This window comes from Lactuca saligna, chromosome 3, assembly GCF_052625555.1.
Source record: "Lactuca saligna cultivar CGN05327 chromosome 3, ASM5262555v1, whole genome shotgun sequence".
Classification (NCBI taxonomy): domain Eukaryota; kingdom Viridiplantae; phylum Streptophyta; class Magnoliopsida; order Asterales; family Asteraceae; genus Lactuca; species Lactuca saligna.
The window spans coordinates 139,047,560-139,059,041 of record NC_136419.1 but is presented as its reverse complement, the minus strand read 5'-3'; the positions used below and the strand labels follow the sequence as shown (position 1 = coordinate 139,059,041).

The 11,482-nt window shown below is 34.0% G+C and overlaps 1 protein-coding gene and 1 long non-coding RNA gene across 8 annotated transcripts; both read left to right on the top strand.

Moving 5' to 3' along the window:
* The first annotated feature begins 5,431 nt into the window (after positions 1 to 5,431).
* On the top strand, positions 5,432 to 8,758 carry LOC145037300 (uncharacterized). Of its 7 annotated transcripts, none has more exons than XR_013678732.1 (9): positions 5,432 to 6,428; positions 6,537 to 6,610; positions 6,695 to 6,854; positions 6,943 to 7,062; positions 7,143 to 7,251; positions 7,651 to 7,677; positions 7,749 to 7,786; positions 8,149 to 8,304; positions 8,403 to 8,758. XR_013678732.1 is itself a non-coding variant. In XM_078985932.1 (9 exons), exons 5-9 carry the CDS (start codon positions 7,051 to 7,053, stop codon positions 8,471 to 8,473), a joined length of 375 nt encoding a protein of 124 aa, XP_078842058.1. In that variant the 5' UTR covers positions 5,432 to 5,855; positions 6,221 to 6,428; positions 6,537 to 6,610; positions 6,695 to 6,854; positions 6,943 to 7,050; the 3' UTR covers positions 8,474 to 8,758. The 7 variants fall into 7 exon arrangements, 5 of the variants coding, with proteins under 5 accessions (XP_078842058.1, XP_078842059.1, XP_078842061.1 ...); XR_013678731.1 differs by having other exon boundaries at positions 7,643 to 7,677; XM_078985932.1 differs by lacking the exon at positions 7,749 to 7,786 and having other exon boundaries at positions 5,432 to 5,855; positions 6,221 to 6,428.
* A 1,125-nt stretch (positions 8,759 to 9,883) lies between these two features.
* Positions 9,884 to 11,271, top strand: LOC145033965 (uncharacterized). The gene is made up of 4 exons (XR_013677805.1): positions 9,884 to 10,112; positions 10,558 to 10,609; positions 10,718 to 10,820; positions 10,912 to 11,271. It is a non-coding gene; the product is annotated as an uncharacterized LOC145033965 (long non-coding RNA).
* The last annotated feature ends 211 nt before the right edge of the window (positions 11,272 to 11,482 follow it).

Below are 11,482 nucleotides of genomic sequence, written 5' to 3'. Positions count from 1 at the left end.
ACGTGAGATCATAATCATCTAAGTTGAGATCTTCGTCCTCTATCACAGCTTTGCTTTTCGACAGGAGGGCCAACGAACCTAGACTTGAAACCACGGTTTTCTCCTGCAGTACGATCTTTTCTTGAGATTTTAGGATGCCCATCAGTTTCGCCAAAGAATAGGATTTGAATTGCTCGTGTGCTTTAACTGTGGACACGATTGCTCTCCACTCAGACCTGAGTCTGTTCAAAAACGTAACCTTCTGTTCAATAAGCTTCCTTTCAATGTCATGTTTGATCATCTTGCTAAGAAGATGATTGAAGCGATCGAACGTTTGAGTCACCGTTTCTTCTGCTCCTTGCTTGAACTCACCAAACTCAGACAAGAGTAAGGTTTGAATGGAGTGTACAAGATCTTCATCTGTAGAGTACAATTCACGTAGCCTGTCCCATATCTCTTTTGCAGTCGTGCATGAACTTACCAGCCTAAAAGTATCGGATTGAAGAGCAAATCTAATCAATCTTAGCGCTTTGATATTGCACTGAAATTTAACTTTTTCGTCTTGCGCTACATCTTTAACATCTTTCAGAAGATCATTATACTCCTTTTGAGTTTTAATAATCCTTCAACTTGCTGAATGAGAAAACGGTCCAGAGATAATTGCTTCCCAGATGAGGTATCCATTATCCTCAGATCCTATGACATAATCTTCAAAGTGATTCGCCCAGACTTCATAATCATGGGTGTACAGGATGGGAATCTTCGTTGTTGATCCAATGCTGTTTGAAATATTGATGGGATTGGATTGCGACTCGTCCATAATTAATTGAATAACCTGTTCAAAGATCAGACTTGTAATATATCAAATTAGGGAAAAAACAATAAATATTGAGATACGTCAATTATGAGATGACGGCTCAATAAATATCAATAAATGCGGAATAACCCTAATCGAAGCTTTTTCACAGAAAAGAAGTGTATCGATTACACAGCCTCCTGCTCTGATACCAATTGATGAGTTTAAAAACAGACTTGAAGATCGATTAGATCTATGAAACAGGTAGAGAAACAATCAGATAAACAATTGAGAACAAGCTAATAGATCAAAAGGTGTCGAATGATTTAATAAACAATCCTCAGAAGAGCTCGATAGAGAACATCAACTATAGAGGATTTTAGGGTTTACAAATAATCAATGAGAGTGACTTCCGTTCCTATACACATACATGCATGGATATATTTATAATACAATCCTAACAGTTTTTCTAAGAAAAAGAAGGCTATTCTAGATAAACACGGATTGACAAGCCCAATTCGGCTGTAAAACATAAGGGCCCAAGACGCAACACAATAATCTTCAACACGTAGTTATCACGTGTTTATTTAGGTGGTTTGGTTTAGCGCTTGTTGTTTTGTATTGATTTGAGACCGAATTACTTTGTTTGTAACGATATTTGTTGTTGAAAGTGTATTTGTTTTCTGTTTCGTTGATCTTGTATTTTGTATTAATAAATTAATTTGTTTAAAAGTGGAATTTGACCATTTCACTACCCTTCTTTTATAAAAATAACACTTTTGGTCCTTTTACATAAAATAATATCATTTTTAGTTCCCTAAAAACATTTTCTTGACACTTTTGTATCATAAACTTGTTGAAAAGATAGTTCTAACCCAAAATTTATTTTGTTGGCAGCTTCAGCCCTTCCAGAATGGTGTTTCTTGGTTAGAACCCCATTTTTCTCAACTTTTACAGTTTTGGCCCAAAATCTAAAAAATTTGCATTTTTGGTCCTTTTTGACAGTGAAAAGCATTTTTGACCCTCAAAATATTTTGTTATACTAATTACCCCCTGTTTTACAGAAATTTTCATTTTAGCCACTTAAATTTATCTTTTTTTTTTCGCATTTTGAGGCTTATTGGGCCGAAAAGCCCAAAATTAGCCCATTAAGCTAAAAATTTACATTTTAAGTCCCTTGAAAATTCTATTATTCAGAAAAATGATTATAGAAATTGTTTTGACCTATTTGACCCTCAAGAAACCGTGACTTGTCGATTTGTAACCCAAGTTTTGTGTTTTTGACAATTTAAGCCCTAAAATGGGTTTTATGTTAGAATATGTTCATCATAACCTTATAAGCTATCATTCTTGACTTGTTTGGTATAAAATAGCTTAGATTATGTTTGTTTCCTTTCTCATGTCATAGATCTCGGGTTTACACCCCTTTTGTTAACATATTCATCACAAAAACACATGAAATCACACACATACATGCATAAAATCACACATAGCATACGCATACACATAGATCTACACATTTTCTTGTATTCCCCCCATAAAAATCATGAAAAATGAAAAGAAAGGGGTATAAAGCTCACCTTGAGTTGTGGTTTCGGTTTTGAAGAAGATTGGGATAAGTTTGGTGCTATTTTCGGCCCTAGCAAGTTTCTTGGATGGATCTCAAACTTAGTGTGTTCTAAGATGCAAGATCATGAATTTGAATGGATTAAGAGATGATTTTTGATTAAAAGAAGTAGCTAGATCATGGATCCAAACATAAACTTACCTTGGATGATGATTTTTGTGGAAGAATCTCTTTGAAAGTCTCTTAGATCTTGAAAATTTGGAGAGGAGTGGAGAGAGTTTCCTTGAGAGAATATTGAGTGAAGTGTGTGTGTGTTTGTTTGGGTTCGGCCGAGAGGAAGAAAGAGAGGAGAGAAGAGAGAGTGAGTGATGAGATAGGTGCATGGAAGTATGAGAGTATGCATGGAAGTCCACTAAATAAAAATGAGTTGGCACCACAAAGTCAACTCTTTCTTTCTTTGTGGGCTTGGGTCGAGATTGGAGAGGGAAAAGAGAAAATTTGGGCTTTTGAGTGTTTAGCCCATATTATGACTCACTTAGATGATTTTTGGGACCAAATACATCAGAGTGTAATTTTTATGACCTAATAGGGCTAAATTTATTTGGTTGTGAACCATTAAGGCCTAAAATTTTATGTTTCATGTATATGGGTCCATTTAGGGCCCATTAGAGAGTTCTAGATTCAAGATGGATAATTTGGAAGTTTAATAGTCCATTAGGCCCAATAAGGAATCCTAGTCCAAAATGAATTCAAATTAGAATTTCAAAGGTTTCCAATTCTTTGTTGACTGTATGTAGGGCTAGAATGTAGTATTTGATGAAGTTTTGTTGTTATAAAATAAGCATCATACATGCTTTCACATTGTTGGTTCACATTTGTTATCATTGTTCCATGTTTACAAGGCATCGAATTTCCTAGTTGTGACATAGACCGAGAGGAGGTTCGGTCCGAAGGGACCTTCGGGTTCAGGTCATGATCTCGGTTCGGTCCTCAACAGGGGTTTCGGTTCCTAGGTGCTTTCGGTCCAAGAGGCTTCGGCCCTAAGAGGCTTCGGCCCTGTAAAGGGGTTTCAGGTCTTTTAGGGTATTTTACCCGTTTTAACCCTGCTTTAAGCGATTTTTGACTCGGTTAAGGGTCGGGATGACCCGAATGATTACAAAAAGTTATGGGAACTTTTGAGAAAGATTTGGGAGAGATTTCACATACTTGGAGAGATTTGGGAGAGATTTCACATACTTGGATAGATTTGGGAGAGGTTTCGTTTGTGACATTTTTGAGTGTCCGGCTTCGCATTGCTAGGTCTGTAGAACCAGTTAAGCCTTGTTTTAGTGTCCTACACACTCCCGATGAGTGTGCAATAGTGTTTTATCGCTTGGTTCATTATTTAGCACTATTAAGGCTAAGGAAATTCAAACATACTAATTTTCCAAATGATGTTTTCTCATTAGAATAGTGAATTGTACAGTAATTACATAACGTGAACCCTAATATACAAGGGTTAGTTGAGTCATCTGGTTTGACTTGATGACTTTGTTTGACCTTGACTTGACCCGAAATTGACTATTGTCACACGTTTTGATAGTTTGGACTAATATGATCGATATATAAGTGAGTAAATTCATGATATATAAAACTTGACTTTTGTCTAGAAATACAGTAGCTACAATTTTGCACGAATTATCTTGCTTAACTTTAAAAATATTATGATTCTTATTTGAATTTATAGCTTCATAAATAGATGCATATTTTTTAAACATCAAGTTGCCTTTGACTTCTAAGTATTTTTTTCGTGAAAGCTAAAGCTAATTTTCCATAAGTTGTGTTATATTAGTTTTAACAGTTAAAGGTTTGTGATGGTCGATTTCTAATGAAAAAATAGTAACAAAGCTTAATACAACTGGGTACATGGTACGGGAACCAGTTCCGGTTCCAAAATCTAGAGAACCGTTATAGCTAGTTCCGGTTCCAACATTCAATGAATTGTCGGTTTCGGTTTCGGTTCTGATTCCGGTTCCAGATAAATATTGTGGGTACCCGTCTATGCCCACCCCTACGTGAACTGTTGATGGTAGGTGTGTTGTTAGCTCACTTAGGCAAGTTATTGATAAACATCCTGTCTACATTCTTGGTACTGCTGTAAGCAAATGGAGCAAAGAGATCCCAATCAAGGTGTTAAGCTTTATTTGGAGGGTTGTACAACGTAGAATACCATTGGCTGTTGCTTTGGAAAATAGGGGTATTCATGTCAATTCATCTTTGTGTAGTTTGTGTATTGGATAGGTAGAAAGTGCAAACTATATAGTTATTGAATGCCCATTCGCCTCTTTGATTAGAATAGAGTCTTAAGTTGGTGCAGAGGGCATCTAGTCCCAATTCAATAAAGAATACTGGAGACCTACTTCACTTTGTTGCTACATGGGGAAGATGTCCTAAGAAAAGAGAACGAATATCCTTTATTTGCTATGGATTGTTATGGAATTTATGGAGATTCAGAAACAAACAGATATTTCAACATGAGACTACAACACCACTGATCAGGACTGAATGCATTAAGTCCATGGTATACTATTGGTTAAAACACAGGGGTAAAAATGTAACTGTAATTAGGATGATTGGTTAGTCTCTCCTTTTGTTGGTATACAACTATCTGAAATCTTTGTATCTTGTTAATTGGTCCCTCATCAAGTTACTTGCTATGTGGGGGTTCCTCTCTTATAATATATTTATCGTTTCCAAAAAAAATATAAACTTTTGAGTATTGGATAAATTTGCCAGAAGTGATTAATCTTAATACTATGTTTTTTCATATATATATATATATATATATATATATATATATATATATATATATATATATATATATATATATATATATCTATACTACCTTATAATAGAAATCTAATTATTTCCATAAATAGATTCAATATAATAATAATATTTTTTTAAGACGTTCAAGTCTCTAAACCTAAAGTACAACTAATTGTGAATAAAATAATACTAAAATTTTAAACAAGTCTCTTATCTAGGTTTGACCCAACTTCTTTGTTATTTATTTGATCGAGTCATTTTGATTCTGAGATATCAGCAAATATTTGTGGATTACAACCCGTCTTCCTCTCATATCTCGACTCGTCTACTGATTCGTTGCAGAAATTAGATTTAATCATTTGTTTGCTTCCGGTCACACCCTATCTGTCGTCACCAGTAGCACCATCTCCTCCTTCTCTCCACCCATCGACGACATTCACTATTGCTCGATATTGGCTCTGGTTTTGTGAAAACACTATTGTCTCCACTTCTGCATAGTCACACCATCAACCAGCGCCCTTCTAGGGTTTGCTATCCCCTCTCTCTATTTCTCTGTGATAGAAGATGAAGAGGATGGGCACCATGCTACTCCATTCCTGATGCGACTATGTGAAAGTTTAGAACAAGTTAACAGAAAATTGTTCACCATGTGAGCTTTAGGTGTATTGCTATTGATTTTGGATAAATCAAAGGCTAACTACTTTAGTAAGTGCACGCAAGTTGGAAATGCTTAAATGACTATGTGTTACATGTTTGAGTTGACCATTTCATCTATGGATTTGAGTCACTTGACAGAATCTGCGTAAACAAACATTTCTGGAAAGCTTAGATGACATCGTGGATGTAATTTTAGTTTCATTTCCCCCTTCAGTCTAAATTAATTCTGCAATATAGTTGAATTCAGGTTCTGTTGACTGTTGAGTGAATGCATTTGTTATCTCCTTGTGTCCTCTTATACTTGTGCATCTGTTTGAACTTATTTATTATATCATCCATGTATCTTTCTGTTTTGATTTGGAATTTTCTCATTGACATTTGTTCAATTATATGTGTTCTATTTCCTCTTTCAGATGCAATCAGGGTATGGTCGTTCTCTATTTGAGTCCCTCCTTCCGCTGATTTTGGGGCATGATATTAGTGGTGAAATTGCAGCAATTGGGCAAGAATTTTTTAGGGCACTTCATCCAACATCTATGAGAGGCACTTACACCGATTATGCCATTCTTGCAGAAGATCAACTTACCCCAAAACCATCAACAATCTCACACGTGACACGTGGTATGTATTATGTTTTCTTTAACATCATTAACCTCTCTTTTCTTGTTCATTTTCTTCATATCTATCCTAACTACATCAAATCTATATGTTGCATTCATGATCCTCCAGGATGCAAGTGCAATTCCTTTTGCTGCCCTAACAGCATGATGTGCTCTTAAATCTACTGCCAGGATAAGTAAAGGGTATGTTTGTAATTTGTTGCACTTTGGCTATAAAGTTTTATATATAAAAAAAGAAACTCATATTTTTTCACTTAATGTCTACAGATAGAGGGTATTAGTGGTGGGTGGAGGAGGAGCTGTAGGTTACTCTGCAGTTCAACTAGCTGTTGTAGCAGGCTGTGCGATTTTAGCTACATGTGAAAGTGAAAGCATAGATCGCCTCTTGGCAGCTGGTGCTGAACATGCACTCGACTATACCTTTGAGGTGATGTAATTTTGAATGTTTGTCAGGGGTAAGGGCGTCTTTTACTTTTAAGTTGTGTTCTCAATGTTTGAATATTTATGATGTACAGGATCTGGAAGTAAGATTGAAAGGAAAGTACAATGTTGTTTTAGACCCGATTGGTATACAACAAACGGAACAATTATGAATCAATCTTTTAAAACGAGGCGGACATTACATGACATTGCAGGTGATAAAACAAAACCATGTTGTGATTAATGGATTTTTAAAGTTAATTTTTATGTTGATATGTGTTGATTTTTGGTTTAGGGGGAGTCTGCATCATTGAGTGATAGATATGGTCTGGTTATTGGCCTTCCTACTGCTACTTCCATTTTGATGAAGAAACAGATTCAATATCGGTTATCTCATGGAATAGGTAAAACTCATTCAAACAAGTATGACTGAGATTACTTTTCTAAAATCAATCTGATAAACTACAAGCATAGACATGCTGCTGTGAATGATTGTACATTGCTATTAAATGGTTGTACGTATATGAACTTGGAATGGAACTGAAAGATTAAAAATAAACCCTAGCTTTCGAACGGATAGAACACTCCAGAGATCATTTATCACTGAATACGCTCCAAGATACCCACTCTCTAACATCAATACGTAATTAGACTGAACTAACTAAGAGAATGACCAAAATACCCCTCAATCTCTCCTTTATTACAGATGCTTTACTTGTACTTATTTCCTACCTTTAAAAATACTATGAAGTGTAACATGTTTCTTTTTGAATTAATGCAAAAATATGATTTAAGAGATACAGACATGGAAATGAGGGCCTCCCTATCAGGTATATCTATAGCTTTTCATATATTTATATCAATATTTTGTAAATTGTAATAATTATCCTTGCATGGTCAGTGATATGTACATTATCACAGTGGTTTCCGAAACTTGAAGTAAGTTGTTTTTAACTTTTACATAAAATATTTGAGAATGTGTATCTTTATTTCTTATTTAAGCATTTCGTAAATTTATAAAATATCTAAGAATCTATATAATTATTATATTTGAAATTTATAATTTTTAATGAAACAAACAACTGTTCATTCAGCCCCAAAAGAAACTATATTTCATTTCTTTTAGAGTCAGTGAGGGTTTAGGGTTTAGGGCATTATTTATCCATTAGTCCGGGCAACAACATAACGAACAATAAAAGAAAAGAAAATGTTTTCATTTTGGCAATACAAGGGCAATTAAAGTCGTGAGTGTTTGAGTTAAGACGTTATCAATATGACTTATGGAGTAAGTGTTTTTGCAGAATATTGGTGGACTTATATGAGGACAAATGCAAAAGGTCTGGTTGAGATTCGGAGGCTGACTGAGGCTGGGAGACTGAAAGTTTCTGTTCAGAAGACATTCCCAATTATGCAAGTGCAAGAGGCACATCAAGCTAAAGATACAAGGATAAATCCGGGTAAAGTAGTTCTTCAACTCACAGGCCTCGATAGTATTGATCATTCCTCAATAGTCTGATGATTTTAAAGATTTCTAAGGATCCTTTTCAACATTTAGGTGCTGGTCGATTAAAAATTGACTTTTGGGTAATTTTTGCTCTAGGTGCTCTAAAAGCACCTCTCCATTGAATGGAAGACCTGAGGTAATACGATAATGTATGGTACATGAAGCATATTTATTGTCTCCATAACAACCCCACAGATTGCAAAAGAGATCAGGAATGTCCATAATATTGTAGGGTTCAAGAACTTCTTCCCTTTACAGGTTTGAGCTCAAATTATTTGTGTTTTTAGGAATTTTTCATAAAAATGTCATTGATGAATTTATCAGTTTGGTATAGATTGACTTATGTAAACCGATTAATCTTTTTCATTTCAGTCCATTATTGAGCTACGGTCGAAAGTTTTTTACAACCTTGATATTACCTTATTTGTTATTGTTGGTTTCCAATTTATTAGAAACAAACTTTTTAACACAACGAATCATTTACAAATCAATATTTTTGTATCAAACCTATAACCGAACGGCTTTAGTGTCAGTAGGTGCCTAAATGAAGTGATTAAGCGTCGGGGGCTTGTGTTTGTATATGTAGTACGTTGAAAATCTTATAAATGGGTGGGATACATTCCAATGGTTGTCATCACATCATAAAATTTTATGGAGAGTTAATAATAAAAAAATTGAAAATACATTATTAAAAGTAAAGAATTGAAAGTAAAATACTATAAAAAAAATAAATGTATAAACATTTGTTTTAAAATTATAAATAGGAAATTTTTCATTGTTTTTTCATAGACGATTTTTATTGTCTTGATAAACAATTGTATTTTAATTATAATTTGTATATGCTTTCAGAACCAAAAAAACAACTCAAGATAGACTGCAAATAAAAAACGGTTTGAATATTACAAACCCACAACACATTAAACCCATTAAACCGGTCAAAGTTCTGAAACAAGCTAAGATGTTACTATTGTTTGGAGTTAATATTTTGATTGATTAATTGCAATTTACAAAGAAGTGACACACAAATCGATTTATCAGTGTTTGAGGATTGTAAGGACTAAAGAACTATCAATATTTTGTTAGTTGGTTAATATTTAATGATTTTTTTGAACTGGCAAATACAAATATATAATCTACTCCTAAACTAACACCTAAATTCGTATATGTTCACAATGGCATTGAACCTTCGACCTCAAAGAGAGAGGGCACTACCTGATACCGTTGAACTAGAAACCCTTTTGATGCAATAGCCGCAAGTATACATCAAAACCGAAATAAGTTAATCACCGCTCATAAACTATTCGCTCCCGCCGCTTTGCGCGGGTAAACGACTAGTATATATATATATATATATATATATATATCTATATATATATATATATATATATATATATATATATAAAGAGAGAGAGATAGAGATAGGTTGAGATATTATAACTAACTATTGTGTGATTGTATGTATAATTGTAGGTCAATCATTTGGTAAAATTGTAATCTTACCTATTAATTAGTTTTGGTAATTTAATAATTAAATTATTATTTCCTTTAATTTAGGAAAATTAATTTAAAACCCTACGTTAGACGTCGATCTTTAAACTGCAACTGGTTTTGGTGGGTGCTGCTTCAACAAAGAACGACGAGGGAGAAGGACGAAAGGTGAAGCTGTGATCAAGGAACTGTACTAATCGATCAAGGAACTGTACTAATCTAGAGAAAGAGAGGTCAATCTAGAGGTGTTTGACTTATAGTTGCGGTTCCAAGGTAATGGTTCTCATCATTCATTCTCCTTTTTTTGTTTGGTACTCGTCTTTAAATCACCATCACTATCGGCTGCCATGGCCGCCGACCATTGCTGCCATCGTCGACTACATACCACCTTGTTGTGGTAGCAGTGGGTGTGTCTCAGAGGCATAGTCGTCGACTATCACGGCTGATTGTTCTTGATTGAATCACGACCTTCTGAATTAGGGTAAGATGCTTAAGCATCTATCTCAAACCCTAAAATCATCACCTAGAAATATGTTTGTCTTAACTTTTCCCGTGATCGGCCTGATCTCATGAGGTATATAACATTGTTCTTCATTGGGTTTATAATTTATGATGCTTCTAAGCTGAAGCACACCACCTGTTTGACAATAATCCTCTGTGAAACTTCTCCACCTCTTGAATGATAATATTGTTTTCAAATTTCTCCATTACTTATCAGGAGACAGTTGGGATCCGGTTGAGTTGAAAATCGGAGATTGGTTATGTAAAAGGTATACTAGATAGTAGATGTTGTAATATGTTTCAGCATTACTATTTGTATTCCGAGGTATATCTTAATTTATAATTTTCCTGCCAAACAAAATTTTGATCAAATGCAGATGGACCTCTGGTGAGCTATGCAAATGGAGTTTATGATACATGACTTAGTCGATACATCACTTTTAGATGATGGTGAGGGATAAGGCATAGATATACTATTAGGTATATCATTTAACCTTAGGATTATTGCTTGAAATTGCCATGGAAAGAAGATTAAGAAATAACAATGAGTGATTGTATTTATCATTTGCAGGTACACATGAAATCAAGAACAAGAATGTTATTGTTTTCTTGGCTGGGAATGAAACGACAGATATCAAAGCAAAATAGGGTACATATGAAACTTACAACATTCTACTGGAATGGAATCTTGAATTCTGATTCTGTCAGAATAGAATCTTGAAGATGAACATTGTATGGGATGAAGATGAACAATGGCCACCAATCTTCCAAAAAGAATGGATTATTCCAGCAAAATAATATACAATATAATGAAAAAAAATATATGTAATGGTATATTCAGGTAGAATGACTTATATATTGTATTTGTTTGTTATTAATAAGCGTAACATTCTTATACAATAATATATAATTTTTTTTTCTTTTCTAAGAATGTAATGAAATTTTTTTAACTTGTATCCAATTTTTTTTAATTCTTCAAGAAGTTTATTAAATCAAAACATATATTATCTCAGAATATGTATTCTTGTATGGTTCAATCATATTTGTTATTTTTCAATATATTGATAAACATATTCCGTTAGAATTTTACGAATTAGGAGAATTATCATCCATACAATTAAATTTTTAAAATTAATAGAATC